The following is a 19,758-nucleotide window of genomic DNA, read 5'->3' as shown; positions in this document are numbered from 1 at the left end:
AGAAATCAAGATACCAGTGTACACAACAAAAAGCAAAACTCATTATTCTGCCTATCAACGTACTCAATAAGACAGGCTGAGTTTGTGGTTGTTTAGAAAGACGCATAAAACCAGAGTCTGTGCTGCCCCTGAGGGTCAAAGCCATAAATTTAACTGTCCTCTTTCTCCAAGCATCCACATCACTGACCTTTTTCTCATTGTCTGCTCTCACGCCGCCCTCGCTGTTTTTCTAACCTTTCACACTCAGCGTTCACTAATTTTTTTACAAAGTCGGCCTGACAGACTATTTTTCACGGGATGCATGATTTTTTGCAGCCCCGTGAACTTTGGAAAGTGTGGTGTTTGTTGCTGTCAGCAGGGTTCCTCTTCACACCTCTCTGTCCAGATAGCTCGCAAACTCTTCAATTCACACTCTGTGGCAAACAAGATAGGACACTCTGTGTTGGCTTTCCTTCCAGCTGGCATGGACACAGACCACCGACCAATCCTGACGACAATGCACAACAACCACAACAAACCCAGCCGACAAAACTTCATATCGGCAAACGGAGTGTGCAAAATATAAGGAACGCAATTATCTGAAGACCCACAAGGTCAATCTCATAAAAGAGCGTTTTTGTAGTCATTAGGCAGACGGGGACTTGCAGCTTTGTTTGCTCAAGATATTAAAAAAGCACCCTTTGCCTGGTCTTTGCATTTGTTAGAAATACTTTATATCTTTGCCTTTTTTTACACAATATTGCTGTGCTGTGATTTCCCTTGTGTTCACACATATTTATTTAAGATAAAATCCCTGACAGAATTTTGAAACTAGGCCTCTGTCAAGATGCAGAGAAGTCACACTAAGCCAATTTCACAGTCCATTAACATCAAAAACATTGTGCCATCAACTTCGCATGAGATATTTAAAGAGTAGCAACACATATCCCGCAGCTAGCGGCATGCATCACCTTGCAAACTCTTCATCTTAACAACTCAGGGTTGACCAAAGGCCAGCTGTGTATTGGGACAAAGACTGTACCATAAAAATGGATAAAGGAATTATATTAAGCTTCAAGGAGATGTTGCTTTCCATCTTCAACAGCGTGCTTGACAAATAGCTTACATCTGACAGAGTGAGGAAACCTGATTAGATAGCGGCTGGCAAATTCCATAGAGGAGGCCATTCAGTGACCAGGGCAGCTTTCATGCAACGCTGCTAATCAAAAAACACACTGGGGAGGGGAATGTGTCGAGGAGGTCCAAGTATGCACCTGTGAGGAGAACAGGGCTCTAAAGTGGGATCAAACCTCGCTCTTTCTTGGCCTGGTATGCTTCAACCAAAGCAGCTGTCAGACGATCAAAGAGCAACAAGTTGTACAAACGTCTCTTCCCTTCTCCTTCTTACTCCCTTCTACTGGTGAGGCATCGCTTCCTTGTTTTTGACCAATAGGTTTACATATTGACAGACAACAACCCTCCCACTCAACTCATTAATCTAACTCAATACAGGTCTATAAGCTACTGCTGACAATGACCCTGATGAAGACCTATGTTGCTTGCAATGTGTTGCTCATTTTAAATACATATTGCTATGTAAAATAAAGGCATCTCAATTTTGCATGTGTACCTTGGATCATTTCTGAGGGAGACTTGCATTTAACATTTTTTTAGACCATATTGCGCCCATGCACTGAGCTTTTCACAAGACATCAAGTATCCAAAGAGCACCTGTACGTGACCACAACAAAGACCCAGCAGCACTTCAACTCCACTGTCTTCAATGTGGCGCACACTTTCTGACTTTCCTGTATGGAATACATGGTGTTGCATTCATTTGTACACACAAAAGGGGACTGAAGTTGTTTTGTGTGGAAAAAAAAGAGAAACCCTGCATGTTTTCTCACTTCTGCACACCTGGCCAATCACTGCGTGAAGTGGGTGTGCATGTTTGGACTGTGGTTTGCTGAAAAACATAGGAAAAAAACATAATGGCTGGACACAGCCCTCGCAATTCTGAAGATGGAAAGGTGTGGGGGTTCCTGACGCTGTTTAACCATCCAACAAGCACATGATTATTGCATACTGACGCCTTCACTCTCACACATACACTTAAAACAGAGCTATTATCTTTTGCCCTACAAAAGCCATGCCTCCTTCAAACAACATCATAAAGTTTTGAGATCATAATAAGAAAACTAGGATATTTCCAATATGAGTTCAATTGCCCTAAGTTATTTTCTTGATTTATTGTTTGGTCTATAAAATGTCAGAAAATCACAATTTCCCAGTGTTCAAACTGGCAAATTTATATTGCCTGATGGTCTAACCAACAGTCCATAATTCATCCGTCCAGATATTCAGTTTACTATCATATAAAAGAAAGAAAAGCTTGTATTCACTTTTATACTGAAAAGAGCAAGAATCAGTAAATGTATGTCTTTTGGTTGAAAAAACAAACAAACTGTGGCATATTAATTTTTTTTTATCAGTTGACTGCTCGATTAATCGACTACTGGTTTCAGCTCTAAAAAACTTCTTTTGAAAGACTCTTTAACACTTGGACACTGAAATGCTAAACAAACCAAATGGTCTTAATTGCGTATGAACGGCAGCACTGTGCTGCTACTGCTTGTTCGACAGCAGCACTTGAAAAACAAGTCATTACTGTCCGAGCAATCAAGACACGGGCACGCACCCGCGCACACACACACACACACACACACACACACACACACACAATGCGGTATGTTGCCCCAGTGGAAGGATGAGTAATCCACTGATACAATGTTGGCGAGGCCAAGGACCTCAGCACAGTGAGGCATACAGAGCTGCATTCTGGGAAAGCAAACAGAACAAGTATGAATCATAGGGGTATTAGGGAACAGCTCAACAACCACTGTGTTCCACTTCTGCTGAGAGCTGCATGAGGAGCTAAGTCTCTTAACAGCTGCTCAGGTTTGGAGGGGACAAACATCATGGGTACAAACTGGCATGTTGGCTAGACCTCTGGCTGGACTTCAGATAACACAGTCGGGCAAGCATGGGGAGCGTGTGTGTGTGTGTGTGTGTGTGTGTGTGTGTGTGTGTGTGTGTGTGTGTGTGAGTGTGTGTAGAGGACAAGGGGCAAACACATACTCTGTTTCCACATCAGTAACTGATACCCAAACCATTTAAATACAGCAGCCACATTAAAGTCAGTGTATGTGGGCGTTGATAGATGTTGGTGCAGATTTAATACTGGCACCCTCAGGGGTTAAATCAGGCTGGAGCCAGCTGGAGCTGAGCACTGCCCTTTCATCCAAGTCATAACCCGCCAAAGATCAGCTGCTGCTACTGGTTGTGACTTCTCTTCCATGATATACTTACAAGTGCTCATTCAGGAGGCGTAATCCTATTTGTTTTGCCTAAAAAAACAAAGCTCATAACTCACTCCTGCGCGAACCACCAACTTATAATACCCTTTCCATTCAAACTCATGGGCTATTTCACCCAGCCTCCAGGGCAGGGTTGAATAGAGTTGGGCAATATGTTAAAACTTTTCCTGTCTCCCACTCCCACCCCATTTATTCCCAAATTACTCAAAACAGTTCTGAATTTAACAGAATATGCAGGCCTGTGACAATCACATTTATTACTTTCTGCGCCTTTCAATGCAGGGCTCACCCATCATGACGCACTGACAGTTTGGGAATCCCGTGGAGAGCTTACATCAGAGAAAACATACTGTCTGGGACCTGCAGAGCTTCACATATGAATACAGCAGCTCAAATATACTGCCAAGAACAGACGATGTGCCTCTTTGAGTTTTCTGGACATGTTGACAAACCATATGGTCATCATGTTTCCTTTAATCTTCACATAAACCTGCTAATGATCCACAAATGAGTTGGGATTTTTTTTAAAATAACACTCTTTTGTTTCTGGAACACCATTGCAAAATTTAATCCGTTCAATCTCTTTCACATTATGTTGCTCTTCACAGCCACACATCTACCTGCAATTAACAGCAGCCTATCTCACAACACCGCCCTGCTTGCATGTGTTGGGGCATGTGGAAACAATAAGCTTATGGTGTTTGCGGCCACGCCCTGTTATAAAATATATTAACTAATATATAAAATATTTCAGATGATTGGTCCGTGCCATGACAGACGTGGTAGTAGTGCAGCTTCGGTGATTGGTCGCACCAGCTGTCGCTTCCTATAGTGAGATCCTTCACTCATTCCTCAGAGGACTGAGTTCCCTGTGCTCACGTAGGCCTGGTCAGGTCAAGACCCGTTTGGGTTGGATGAACTGCCTCTTGATGCCATCCGAGAGTCAGATCATTTTCAGACATGGTGTTTTTATGTGCCACGAAACAAACCTTCCTCTCTTACAGATGTTTAGCATTCAAGATAATGTAGATGATATTACCCTTGTTGGCTTTCTTATACAGGATGATTAATGTCAGTGCAACAGTTTTCTGCTTCATACAGTATGAGGTGAATGCAGGTGGTTAAGAAACACTAGTGAAGAATTCAATGGCAGGCTACAACTGAAATTTTCTCACTACCTTTTCAGTTTAGTTTATTTAGGCGAAGGACTGACAGATGCAGACGTAAAAATGAAAAAAAAGCCATGTTATTTATACACCTTTTGATTATTTAGTATAAAAACACTCCACTGTTTCCAAATGTCTGCAATCACCAAAGATGAGCACAAATTACCTCAGCTCGAATGTAGAAAAAAAAAACATGTCAGGTTTATTCTGGTACAACATTTTCCTCCTTGCAATTCATCCTTCAGCAGGTGGATCCTTGAAAGCTGCCATGCAAGATGCCGCCTGTCACTCAACTGAAAACACTTATTGTAAATATCAAAAGGGAGGAAATGAAAGCTTCACCAAAACCCTGCACAGAAAGGTAGATATTTCATCTGCTGGAATCAGTTAGACATGGATATATCCACCCTGAAAACGAACGCCGTGGCTAAAACAAAGACCACGTGTGCTGTTGTAATTAACAAATGTAGTGAGTGCAACATATCTGGCATAATCCCTGAGGTGGTATCATATCACCCATGCCTAATATGTATAATTGAATGATTTTCTCTATGCATATAATTTCTTTGGACATGGCTCTGCCATGTCAACTGAGATTTATAGGCGCCATAACTAACTATAGTGATTTGGTAGCAAACAACTGGCCCTACTTTGGGCAGCAATTCCTCCATTCATTTATGTTTTTCCTCTTCTGGTCATCAAAGTCTAAGCTGCCACACCCTGCCTGCTGACAGATCTGCAGAAAACTGACCCAGTAAATATGAAGGATGCTTTATGGTGAAATAGAAATTGACAGGCTAAGTACATAAGAACGCATCCCAAAAAAATAGCCTGAGTATTTCTTTGAAGTCAACAGTCTCCCTGTCTCATTCCCTCTCCATCACTCAGACAAGAGATCTGCATGAGTGATTCTACTCACTGTCAGCTATCATACGCCCCTCTCTCCAGCAGTGCTTTCTTAAATATGCATGCCCTACATTTCCCCACCACCTTCCAAATTCAAATGGATGTCCCCTGCTCTCGCCTCTATTCTCTTCTGCCTCCTCTCCCCTCCTGCCTCTGCTCTCTGCAACTCCGCTTTATTTGTGGCTGACCCAATTTCCAGGTTTGATCCATCCTGCGGTTTTGAGGCACACTGTGGAGCGGCAGACTGACTGACAGACAGACAGACACAAAGGCGCACCAACAAGCTGGTATGGATGCCTCTGCTGTGCCCATTACCGTGCCCACCCACCCCTTTGCGAGAATGAACCCATCACTCTCCGCCTCCTTGTTCCAAACCCAGCTCCGCTTCTTTGTCTTTATGGCTCCAGACGCAGACGCACACACACACACACACACACACACACACACACACACACACACACACACACACACACACACACACACACACACACACACACACACACACACACACACACACACACACACACACACACACACACACACACACACTACACACTACACCCCTCCTACTCCTCCACAACACCATTTACTGTTTGGTCTGAAGAGAGAATCAGAGGCTCATCTATTGTCTCACTGATTCGCTGTAACAGGCTGGCCTCTGCTAAGCATCCACAACAACTTCCCATCCTTCGCTCTTTGTAACCTACGGCCAGGAGCAGACCTGAGAAATTCATCATGTCAGAAAAGCGGAGGCAACTCTCTGGAGGGCGACAGCGGAGGAAGAGGCTAGAGATGTGGCTTGGCAGCTTATCCATTTGTCTGAGTGCATCACGACTGAATGACTTGATCCATCTCCAGAAAGCGTATTTGGAAATCAGAAATGATTGTTCAATTTTGGGAGATTGAATACTTTAATACTAGTCTAGTGCTGCAGCTTCCAGTCAGTGTCTGCCCGGCTGAGTCAACGGTGCTATTGCTGCAGCTGATGATGACATATGAATGTCTTACATAACTATATTACATTGTGCAATCAGGGCAGAGGGGTCTGAGGAATCAGGACACAATGGTTTTATAATAGCCTGAGATGATCCATGAGAAAATCTATGGATAATGGAAAATGAGGTTGACCAATCATGTCTGTTATTTAAAGGGACACAGCAACATTTTTCTCTGTCGCTTTGTTGATCAAGATTAGCCTGCTACCTACATGTATGTTGATGAAGTTATATTCATTATAATTTAATAAAAAAAAAAAGACTAATTTCACCTGATGAATCACTTTATCCAAAATGAGGATTTTGCTCAAGGTTTTTTTTATTTATATCTTTTGGGCGATGATGTTATAAAAATACGATGACAGACGACTTCACTGAAAACCTCAATAGAAGCTTCCAGTGTAAAAAAAAAAAAAAAAGTACATTCGGTACAGCCCTACTTTGTTAATCATTTGTACAAAAACCAAGATACAGAAAGCTAGCTGTTTTCCCCTGCTTCCAGTCTCTATGCTAAGCTAAGCTAAACCGACCTTTTCCTGGCTGGAGCTTCATATTTAACAGACAAGTATGGCAATGGCGTTGCTCTTCTCATCTAATCTGCTGCATCAAAGCAATTAAACCAGAGTTTATAAGAGCATATAGTACAGTGAGACGTCTGTAATATTGCTGTCATTACAGAGTTTGACACAGACTAACAAAAGCTGCTGTTTGGTCTCAACACAATAAGCTGCAGTGGCTATAACACACACAAACACACAATGCTACTGAGGACAGGATGCTGTGCACTTCTGTACTTCCCTCATATTTTTAACCCGCACTCTTTTTTCATTCATTTTTTCTCATGTCTGCTTCACAGCTCTCTGTAGGTCACAGGAGCAGGAGTTGCTGCTGAGTCAACATCACAAGTGGAACACTGGCCTCAAAGACACACACACACACACACACACACACACACACACACACACACACACACACACACACACACACACACACACACACACACACACACACACACACACACACACACACACACACACACACACACACACACACACACACACACACACGACTTTTAAGTTTACCATAGACTAATCCTCTCGGCTACTGTGTCTGAAAGTAGGCTAAGTGTTAAACATTCTCAGACTGTCTAATAGGTGAGGCCAATAATCTCTGTGGATCATCATACACTTACAGGTTGTCCGCATCAGACAGGTCCGTACTTGTTTCAGAAATTTGAGAAATATTTGAACGTACGATTTAGTTCATGTTCAGAACTGGAATAACATCAAGATTTTTTTTTATTTCGAAAAGATAATCCTGCGACATTTGATCTGAACATCTGTAATCCTGCAACAAATGCAAAAGAAGTACACTAAACATGCTCCTTCTTTAGACTAATATCCAATACACTGAATTGAGATAGCAGTGTGTACACGTGGCATTAACTGTGTGTTTGTTGCGTGTGTGCAGCCCAAAACATGTCCGTCTTCATTTTTGCAACTTTAAATAACAAAAGCTCACAGTTTAACACAAGCACACTTATTCCTTCAACCTGAACAGACATCATAATAATGAAAATATAAACTCACTAAAACACTCTAATAAAGTAAATTAACACACATTGATATCATAAAATCAACAAGACATAAAAAATAGCTGTTTCAGTGCCGTACATGTGTGTCTTGGTGATAGAGTGTATGTGGTGCTGTGGCAGACTAAGATAATTTCTTATCTTTATGTACTATTTTGGTTACGTTCTGTCCAGTACATGTGTCTTTATTTGTGCTTCACTATTAAAGCAGCGTGTGGAAACCACTTATACTGTAAAACCTCATTGTTGTATCATGTAAGTTCAAACCGTCCACTCGGAAACTTGTTTAATGTTTATCTGGTAAATGTGAGCCCGCTTCGTTGTTGATCACTTCTGCGTCTCAAAAATTGGTAAATGACTGACTGGAAATTATTGCTTATACCAAAGGAACCCCTTGTTTTTTCTCTCTCTCTGTCCCAAACGTCCGAAGGGAATAAAGAGAGCTGTGTTATTTTCTCTGTGATCTGCTTCCGCCACGTGTTGCGTGGAGTCAAAACTACAACATCTGGCCTGTTTTAATTTAAAATCATTCAGACAGCCATGAATCACAGATTCTTTGTTTACGTGACATCTGTTTCGCTCCCATTAAGACCTGTTCACTGCTCATATTGTGAATGTAAGAATGCTGTTCTGTGTGATCGTTATAATTAAGAATCGTGCATTAAGTTTGCCTTTGGCATGTTTCGTGGTGTTTCGCTCTTCTAAAAGAGAAAATGTTAAGATAGCCGAAACCATTAGATGACTGATAGATTTGGTGAGTGACAGAAAAATCATTGGCAAACATTTAAAAAGTCATTAATCATTTAAGTACTTTTTTAAGCAAAAATCTGGTTGCAGCTTTTTAAATGCACATTTTCACATTACGTTTTATTTTTGTTTTATAAAGCATCCCACCTTTTCTGGAATCGGGGCTGTACACTAGTAAACTGAATATCGTTGGCTTTTGGACTGTTTATTTAAGAAAATAAGCTATTTGAATATGTCATCTTGTTTTTTTTTTGCCATGTTTTCTTCACAAACAGATTCATTTATCAATTATTCCCTTGTTTCAGACGTGTGAATTTGCTGCTTTTCTTTGTCTTCTGCGTTGGTTAATGGACTATCTTTGGATTGTTGAGTTTTGGTTGGACAAAAAAAATTATAATGGACATTTTTCATTATCTTACATTTTGTAAGACCAAACGATTAGTTGATTATTAAGAAAATAGGCAGATCACTCAATGAAAATGCTTAGCGGCAGTCCTACATTTTCATAAAAAATATTAGCTAATCTTAGCTAAACCATCAGGAAAAATTAACCTATTAGTTCAATTAGTCTTGATGAAGTCTACTACTTCCTTCTGTCTGTTTTTATATGATTATAAATCAGTTGATTGGTGCCACATTGCTTTGTTTATACTGGGTCTTTACTTTGAGAACTCATGTTTTTCCATACATATTGTAATTGATTTGGGGAAAGGTCCATTGCATAAACCTTCATGGTGCAAATAAAATCAAACTTAACTAAGCTGGTGGCTGTTTTATTCCGACGTTTTGCAGATCTGCTGTTAAACATCCCAACAGTTTAAGTTAGAAGCAGAACAAAAGTTCAACAGGGAGTATTCAGAATTTATCTACGTGCCATGTAACGCTCATGTAGAAAGTACTTGTGATGTCTTGCATCCTAAGAGTAAACCAGTGAGCTGCGATTCTGCACCACATGTGGTAATAAATCAGTCTTCTCCTCCTCCTGCTTCTCTGAGGCCTTCATAGGCCATCAGTGATGTCAACTTATACAACAAGAAAGCAAAGTCAGCACATTTAACACAGCAATTACCAGCAGCACATGACACGGGCCATGTCAGGACAGTGTTCTCGGGTATCCATCAATCATGTGACCTTTGAGATTGAGGCTGGGATAAGTGTAAGAGCAAAGCAAACATTGATACTTCCTTGTTTGTCAAAAACACCACTGATGCAACAGTGCAGATTTTTCTGTGCAGCTGATATGGGGAGAACGTGAATGAGCTGGGTGGGACAAAGTTTTTAAGATACTGACGTCAAACTGGTCTTGTACTTGAAAAGATCACTCACCGAAGATCTCCCCATTCTTGGCATACTCCGTGACTAAGTAAAGCATGTTCTTCGTCTCCATCACCTGAGAGAGGGACGAAGGAACGGGGGCCGAGGGGGGTGGGAGAAAAGAGTGGGAGAGTGAATACACACTGAAGACCACTTTTCAACAGCAATAATCATCACACAATCCAAATGAACAGTCTCCTGCAACAAGTGAGAATTAGAGTGAGGAAAGAGAAAACACACAAATGACCAAAACATTGCACAAGTGTCCACATGGCTTCCTCTGAGGTTCAGCCGCAGTGTTTGGAAACCACGAACTCAAGAGCGAAACAAAATGCATGAATGGCACAGGCTCTAAATATGGCATCCATGTAAGAGAACGGAGGTGGACGGTTGGTGTTGCCGAGTATATCTGAATGGTACTTAAAACCTCTCGGTCCTCACACGGTGCCGTGTTGTGTAGGAGGTGGAGGACCGATTTAGAAGCAGAAACACTCGGGAGATGAATAGAATTAAATGCGGAGGGGAGAATCAGATGGAAGGGGGAGGATGAATCAGACGCAGCGAGCCAGACATTCACACTAGAAATCCCACGCTCATTGTTTATGATCAATTTTCCATCTGTTACACTGACCAATTCATGGATTAAGGAAATGAAAGCCAGTATTTTTTTTTTTGGGCTGGCCTTGGTTGTGTAACAAACAACTTTTTGTTTGTCCTCTCTGTATCGTGGAGCTGGAATACAACTGATTGATGGATTAAGCTCATTTATAGGTACTCGTCCAATCAAAACAAATAGCACTGTGAGCCAGCGCGGCATCTAATCTGGGACAGAAACCCTTCTCACAGCGGACATTTTGACTTGTCACAGCAGGAAAAGCACAGGTGTAACTAATAGTATTAACGATGGCCCTGTTTCATTTAGGTGTGCCAGGAAACCAGCACGAACAATAGCAGGGCCTTGGCATTGGCACACCTGAGTGGAATGCAGCCATTATTAATGTTATTAGTTACACCTGTGTTTGACAAGATAAATTATCCACCATGAGAGAGGGCTGTTTTCAATTTATGGCGGATATGTTTCGATTGTTTGTTGTTGCTGTGATTGAATGCAGCAGCTACATGGTAACTAGCTTCGTATGTTCTCCCTCATGGATCATATTAACTGTATTAATCAGTGCAAAAAGCAGATGCTTTGGGCAGCATTTTCGAAATCGGCATTAGCACCATTGATTAACACTGACATGATGCAACTGTGGCAGTTATGTGCAGTCTCTTTGCAGGTTAAAGTTATACATCACCAATTTAAAAAAACAACCTTTTCTGAGATGCTAATTAAATAAAAGCATGATTTTCTATAAAATACTTTTCACATTTAACAAAAGAATTGTTAAATTGTGTCTAAACACAAGCAGTTGCACAATAGATCAACAAATGAGAAAAGGGGATTATTTTTACAGATTTGATGAAGGTTTTCCATTCATGACAGTCGTTAATACAAAAAAAAAAAAAACATGCTGAGGTTTGATACTAAGCCCTGCTTGCAAGACCACATGTTAAACCAGCTTGATGCTTCGTGCTTCTGTGTGAAATGAGTGAAGTTCAACAGGATGTTAGTACTGTGTGACCTTCCTACAGCGGCCCTGTGGCCACACTTTTAAGGTCCAGAGTGTAGGATTTAGGGGGTTTCATTGGCAGAAATGTAACATGATATTCATAGTTGTGTTGTCATTAGTGAATAGTCACCTGAATTTAAGTAAGACTCATGTTTTCATTACCTTAGACGGCGCAATTTATATTTACAGAGAGTGTAGGTCCGCCATGTTGCACCGCCACATTTCTACAGTATCCCAGAATGGGGCCATCCTGGGGGAGGTCGATGCAAGGGGTGTTCATTTGATTGCAATCTGCACCTTCACAGCTAGATGTCACTAAATCGTACACACTGGACCTTTAAGTCTTCCACATATATTAAATACCTGCAGCTGCTTAACAGTAAAAGCACTGATGCACTGCCGATAATCACTATACCAATATATATTATTTACAACCCTGATTCAAAAAAAGTTGTTGCGTTGTGTAAAACATCAATATAAACAGAACGCAATCATTTGCAGACCAGCTGTGTTTACAGACAACAGTTTTACAAAGTGTTCCTGAGCCCATGCAGAAGGTGCTTTATCCATCATGTGTTCACAAAGTGGGGACCCCTCACTCCATCCTCGCTTGTGAATGACCGAGCCTTTCCACGATGCCCCTTTCATACCCAATCATGATACTTTCACCTGTTACTAATGAACCTGTTTGGAGCATTCCACAACTTTCTCAGTCTTTTGTTGCTTTTGTTGTCCCAACTTTTTTAAAACATGTTGCTGCATCAAATTACTATCAAATACTATTAATGCTGCAAGGTGCATGCAGGTTTTGGAGCAACACATGCTGCCATCATTTTCAGAAAGTCCCTGCTATTCCAGCAAGACAATGCCAAAGCCACATCCTCCACGTGTTACAACAGCATGGTCTCGTAGTAAAAGAGTGTGGGCACTAAAACGGCCTGTCTGCAGTCCAGACCTGTCCCTCACTGAAATGTGTGGCACATTTTGAAGCACAAAAATACAACAACAGAGACTGTTGAGCAACTGAGGTCATATATATCAAGCAAGACAAGAATGTTGTTGTTGTTAAAAGAAAAGACGATGTAACACAGTGGTAAACATGCCCCTGTTGCAACTTTTTTGGAACGTGCTGCAGGTATCAAATTCAGAGAGTGGTTTTGTAATTCTGAAAACAATATCCAGGAAACAACTTAACTTAAAACCTTTGTACAGAGACTCTTGGCAGTCTAGAAAGTGCAAAGAAGGACGGTGAGATGTAAAAGGGGTAAAGTGAAGAAAATGACGGCAGACTGGGGTCAACAGAGAAAAGGCCACGCAACACATGACAAACTAGTGTGGGGTCCACTGTTGGGTTGTCTCTGTGTGCCTTCATTGGCTCGGGCTTCGCTTTGGGCCACAGGGCCAACCCTAGCTTATGAGACTGGAAAGGAAATCACTAATTGACCCGAGCTGATTGGATGGACGGGCCGCTGGAAATAATGATACACACCAAAATACCACAGCAGAAAGCTGGAACAGTGCCACACTGGTTGTGTAATGATAATGAACACTCATTTACTTTCCCTAAACAAACTAAAAGGACCCAAAGGCTTATGTAATGCAAGTGAATCACCAAAACTGTTGATTTATTTGTGGTCAGGCTATTTTGTGCCAGACAGCAGACATCATGGTAACTAGGTTTCCTTTTGCCTTGTTAAGGTGCCAACAAAGTGCTGCAGACAGAACAGATCATTTTGGAAAATAAACTTAAACTTAAACCATAAAAATGTATGTGAACTTGCCTTCCACACCTGGACATGCATATAACGACTATAACAGATGGCATCAGGGACATTTATGGGATGTGATTCTCTAAAGATGCTTTTAGCACACATCATACTACTGATAGTGACAATGGGCTCTGATTTAATAGCAGAAGAGTGCAAGTGCAAAGACAACCACACAAGATTTTTACTTCTTGATGTTAGATAGTTAAAGCAAATTTCTACAGTATGCAAAGGACGCATTTCTGGACAAGAGGAAGAGACAAAGATGATTGGAATCAAGCCTTTTTCACAGCACATATTTTGACTTTGTCATAGTAGGAAAAGCACAGGTGCTACATTAACATTGGCTGTGTTCTATTCAGGTGTCCCAGAAAGCCATGACAGGGATCGTGCACAATACCGGGACCCTGAAACTGAAGCAACTTGCTTTGGACTGATTCATCTGCATGGAACTCCAGTCTTGTTGCAGCTCAGCTTATTATGCACAATGTGAAGAGAAATACCAAAGGAAACTGCGCATGCTGAACACTAACATTGCCTGTGGTACCTGTAGTAGTAAAGTAGTCCCATAGAGTAAAGGGGAGAGATAATGTTATTTAACAAGGGTTTACATCCATATCTGATTCTTAAACAGTCTAAATAGTGTCTGACACTGCAGTGAATCTCAGATCTGATGTCACAGTACAATAAAAACACATTTAATACAAATAACCTTTGACTATTACCATTTTTTAGTTTGAATCACGCCAGAGGAACACACACAGACGCTCTCAGAGCCGAGTGCCAGTCAGTCATTAACTACGCTCTCATATCTTAAACTATCCAGCGGTAGCAGGTTCTGCTAGGCAGCGGCTGTTTGCTAATGCATTAGAAAATGACCTGGATTGGTCCTGCGCATTAACACCGCCGACTGCTAAACAACCCGGACAGAAGATCAACAAGGAGCAGCGGTGAATTCCGCTCCAGGAAACTGACTTGCTCACAGATTAGCCAGAGGCACGGCTAATTCTATACCTCCTCAACAGATGTTACACTGGGGCCCTCCCACAGCATTGCATGTTAAGAGTTTGCCTGTGGCTTAGATCTATCTGATAGCCATCCTTCAGATAGACATCTGAATTCATCTGCCGTACAAACCATCTCATTCTTGATTATCTTAAGTTGGACTAATTTTCAATGAATCTTTTAACCTTTTAAGGGATAAATTAATCACTTTTTCAAGGTACAAAAATGGCTGTTCCGTTCATTACAGCAGAAAATGTTTGTTTTCTGGCAGAATTGAACAGTTGAAGGGCATTTTACCAGAAAAAAAATCATTTAGACCAATGTAACAATAATTAAAAAAAAACAAACCTGGTCTGGGAAAAACTGCATGACAGTGAATAGTCCCACAACTGACAGCAGCATGAGAGATTATTTCCAACAGGTGACTGCGCTCTCTAAAATCTATTTCCCTTCTCATTGCTCTCTCAACAACATTGTTAGAAAACACAAATCATTGACCATGATCTGTACTTTTTTTACTATTTGGTGCCAATAGTCAGCAAGTGTATCTTATTTCCTTTTTGTTTTTTGTTCTGCCTTTATTGGATAGTGACAGTTGAAGAGAGGCAGGGGCCTGCCAGGCAGCAAAGGGCTCATACTGGAAACAAACCTGGGCCGCTGCAGTTAGGCCTTAGTACATTGGTGCATGGGCTGTTTGGGCGCCCCATGAGTCTTATTTCTGTGTTAGACTGAGGGGTAGGGTGACTAACTTTTCAGGCTTAAAATAAGTCAAGACTATATTTTTATGAAACTGTCTAACCTGCATACACCAGCCCAAAATATGTTTGTGAAACTGGCCCGAGGAGCTTACAGCGCCCCTTGGAACAGTTTATATCAAACGACAAACTGCTGTGGCACAAATAAGTGTGTGAATTTGGGGTCATGTAAGAGACATTACAGCTTTTACTTAAATTAACAGACATCCCTGCCTATGTGTGGACTGGAGTAAACACTGCTGCTACAATGACAGTGACAGACTGCCTGGAGTTGTGATGGGACAAAGGAAACAAAGGTGAGGTCAAAGCACCCAGGACCGAAATAAATCTCCTGAAAAACTCTTGATTGACACAGCTTGACAAGCAAGAAAATGCCATGAATGCAAAAACACCAGTTATAAAAGAAGCAAACAAAAACCAGATGAAACCATTTATCTTGACACAGCATCGCAGCATGGGGAATAACAACATACAAAGATATTTCCATTAGAGATTGATTGGAAAGCAGCACCACTCAAAAATTTTACCAATTTTGTCCACATCTTGCATACAAGGCCGTCATAGATGTTGAACTACTTTAGATGGCAGGCTCACCTGGTAGAGCTTGATGATGTGGGGGTGGTCCAGCATCTTCATGATCTGCACTTCCCTGTAGATCTTCTCCAGGTTCACAGCGTCCAGTTGGGTCTTGTCGATGATCTTGATGGCCACCTGCAGAGCGAGCATCAACAACACAACTGTTATCAGCCGGTTTCTCAATAACAAACAACTAAATCATTGTAAGGGCTCATCAGACTTGATGGGCAGTAAGACACACCACCCCACACTCACATGCACACCAGCACAGACAGCAATTTAATATTCTCCGAGAGGCAAAAGCAGACAGAATGTTCAGAGACACAAGATAAATACTTAAATACAGCTTGTGCTGAAACCTTCATAAACAGTCTTAAAATCTGAGCCGTGATGAAACATCACATGAAGGAAGGAGGCAAACACAGGCCTCCTCGGATATACACACACATGCACAATGACACGTACGCACACTCACAACTTCAACACTCTTGGCTTTGATTAATGATGTCCGCTAGGTAACAAGGCAATATTAACATCTCTCCTTCAGACGGTCCCATAAACAGCATTTCATCAGTGTGATCCCAACTGTTCCCAGCGTTCGTGAGCCAAAGCTGGGGGAGTAAACAACACAAGACCCCGGTTCCCCTCTCAGCAAACACACCACTGTTAGATTGAGCTGGAAAACTCTGACTGAAAACAGGACGGCATTAAAAGACGTGTACGGGGCTGCTGTTTCAGGAAGCCATGAGACAGAAAATGACTGCAATTATTTCGATAATTAGCCAATCATTTAAGTCTTTGTTTAAAGCTAATACGCAGGAAAAGAGCATCTGTAATAAAAGCATGTGTCTTTTATGATACAAACCTGAATATCTTTGGCTTTTGGTCACACAAAACAAGCCGTCTGAATGTCAACTTGTTCCTTTGCCGAATTGTGATGGCATTTATCACTGAGCGATTACTCAATTAAGTGAGAAACTACAGTAATCAATAATGAGAGTAAGTATTAGCTGCAGCTACAGGTGAGATAATAACACAGGATCCAGGAAGGCTGGTTTGAGTAGCAGATCCGTGGGTCTAAAGGTTTACCAGATGCCAAAACTCTGCATTGGAGTTCATAATGTTGTCACAGGTTTTTCCTCTGGAGACTTATCACAGAGACAAGCATTTTATCCTCCATCTTTACGATTGGCAGCCAAACACCAGATATACCCCGCTCACGTCACAAACTACTTTACCAGGAATGTGCGATTGCGTGCATTTGACTGTCGCTGACACCCATTTTGATCCTCTGCAGCATATTTGTAGTTAGCACTCACAGATGAGCAGTAATGGGTGTTTTGATACGTTTAACACTCTCCATTATCATCTCCCTAGCCGGAGCACAGGCAGGTATGCAATTAGGCGTTAAATCCTGTGAAGAAATCCAAATCTTTTAATGGCACTCCAGCTGCAAGTCGAGGCCTCTAGGGCATAAAATTTTAAATCACTGGCCTAGTATAGAGGGATTACAGCGTACTTTGCATGAAAAGATCTGAACTAACTGATTACATTGTCAACTACACAAACATACACACACACTTCTTGCAAGCTCTGCTGGAACAAGGTCATTTGAGGGCATCTAGTTGCAGGGGAATTCAGTTTAAACACAAAGTAATGGGAGCAGAACAAGGCAGGACGACGCTACAATCAGAGATGGATAACTGTACAACCTGCTGGGCTGACAGACAGGACTACATGGAAACGGGCTGGTGCGATGTGAGCCCACAGGCTGCAATATGTACATAATGGGATGAATGGGTCAGTATAACACGCAGGGGCTGTGAGTAGAAAAAGTAGGTTATGCACACACAGGTACACCTATCTAGGAATATGCTGCTGTTTCACATGTCATTAAACTCCGGTTTTCTTTGCACACATGCTCTGGGCTAACATCTTTTTTGCCCTGGCAAATGCTCAAGACAGATGGCACCACATAAAGTTGATAGCCTGCCTCACCAGCCGACCTTGGACACTCCAGCAAACAGCCTGGCTGTGGCTGAGCCACGCAGCTGCACCAAACAGCACCGAGTGACCTCTACCAAACTGTGCACGTTTTCGTTCAAGCTCCACAATCACAACGACTGAGGGAGACGTGCAGCCAGTCGGTGAAATCACCTGGTGTTTGGGTGGAATTGAAACCTGCATTCACATAGCTGTTTGCATTACACAGTGGCAGATTACCTGGCTAGACGAACACTGCGTCACCTCACAGGCTTCGATAACCAGATTAACACGATAAGACTCTTAAGAGCCATTTTCTTGCCTAGTTATTCATTAAACCTACCAAGGGCCTCATCTGGATGATGCAAACCTTTGCTTTTCTGTAAAGTGTGATTGCTCACGTTCCACAACAAACAGTCGGAGGCTCTAGAGACCAAAGATCAAAGTGTGCAAGAGTGCTTTCACAAGTCTCCCGGTTTATTTTTCCATCACTCCCTCTGTCACACACAGACTGGACACTGTTTACATTTAATCCCCGTGTCTCTGCCATTACAATAGAAAGTCATGGCACTCTGTGGCACTGGTGAAGAAAGACCTCTCTGTAGAGAGCTGACATAAAACTATTAGCAAACTCAGACAAATCCAAGCCCTGTTCGCTCTGCGCTCGTGCTGCATGGCCTGTGCGTGTGCAGCCTTTGTGATATCAAACCAAACTAAGTGAAGACCCCCCCCCCCCTCAGAGCAGTGTCAGTGGGCTGCTGTCTGCATGCATTCGTGCAGAACACTTTGCAATTACAGATTTCTGGCTGGCATATCCTGCTCCTCACAAAGCTCTCGGCACTGCTGGCACAAGAAACCACTAAATCACATCATTATTTGGATTACATAATGGGACCACCGACCCATGCTGCATGCCCCAGATACAGCGGCTAGGATGTTTACACAGGCCAAGACTCTTGAGCTGCTACACTGTGCCACTGTCTGGGTCATTACCACAAAGTAGTGCAGGTGTACGGTGCAGGTCTGGGGAGAAAGCACGCATGTTTACAGTATGTGTTTCCCAGCAGCACCGGTGGTCAGACCCCTTTACTGGCAGTGATGTTGGCTGAGGAGGGGCGAGCATGCAGTCAGTCACTCAGTCGCTGCTCGTGTACCTGCGGGACTCAAACCTAGCAGCTGTTGCTCGCAGTGGAGCAGCCGAGAGACCGGGCAGTTACCTGATCCAAGTTTCTATTAGCGCACGATGTGGACAGCATTTCGGTATCTGCTTTGAATATCTGTGGCGTCAACTAGTGCCGAAAAGTTATGTAACTCAGCTGAACAGTAGCACAAGTTAGCTTTCAGGCTAACTAGTTCACCGACACACTCACCTCGGTCTTGGTTATGCGGTGTCGGGCCAGCTTCACGACAGCGAAATTGCCCTTTCCTAAAGTGCGCTCGATGTCGTAGAAGCCCACTCGGACCGGACCCCGGATCAGCGGTTTTTGGACACTGTCAGCCATGACCATGCTGTTCTTAACTGGGACTGTTTTGTGTGGACGAGCAGGAGGCAGCCAGACGAGCGGGGGGACACACGGGGGGCTCCGCACGGGCTCGCTTTTCGGGCGAGCTACAGATAAAGACGCAAGGAAAACAAACCGCCCGCCGCCGTCGCTTCTGCCGCCGCTGCCGCCGCCGCCGCTCGAAGCGCGTCCATTAAAAATAGACAAAGTTGATTTCTGTGTCGCCCTGCCAGCTTGAACGCCGATGTGGCGACACTCTCCCTCAGTGCGGCGGTACGAAGCAGGCCATTTACTGCTGCCGGGGGCTGTCACACCACGTCCTCCAATACAATAGAGCTATAATATTTCAGCTCGAGGTGCCTCTATCAGCTACAGAGCACACGAGTTGACTTGCAAAGAGGCATCATGTTCTCCGGTTGACGTGTATTGACGTCAAAGCCATAGGGGTATTTGTACAGGGGGCGGGGCCACGGAGCCGCTCCA

At 42.7% G+C, this 19,758-nt stretch overlaps 1 protein-coding gene across 1 annotated transcript in view; it reads right to left on the bottom strand.

Moving 5' to 3' along the window:
- sik2b (salt-inducible kinase 2b) overlaps positions 1–19,671 on the bottom strand; it is a 44,620-nt gene extending 24,949 nt beyond the window's left edge. The window contains exons 1-3 of the mRNA XM_041940516.1: positions 19,144–19,671; positions 15,809–15,925; positions 10,088–10,151 (exon numbers count right to left, since the gene is read on the bottom strand). Coding sequence (XP_041796450.1) covers positions 10,088–10,151; positions 15,809–15,925; positions 19,144–19,281 — 319 coding nt within the window. The 5' untranslated portion in view covers positions 19,282–19,671. The remainder of the gene's footprint in view (positions 1–10,087; positions 10,152–15,808; positions 15,926–19,143) is intronic.
- Positions 19,672–19,758: the final 87 nt, after the last annotated feature.

The sequence above is a fragment of the Chelmon rostratus genome, chromosome 7 (genome assembly GCF_017976325.1).
Source record: "Chelmon rostratus isolate fCheRos1 chromosome 7, fCheRos1.pri, whole genome shotgun sequence".
NCBI classification, from domain to species: domain Eukaryota; kingdom Metazoa; phylum Chordata; class Actinopteri; order Chaetodontiformes; family Chaetodontidae; genus Chelmon; species Chelmon rostratus.
The sequence above is the reverse complement of the archived record's forward strand: the minus strand, read 5'-3'. Positions and strand labels throughout refer to the sequence as shown.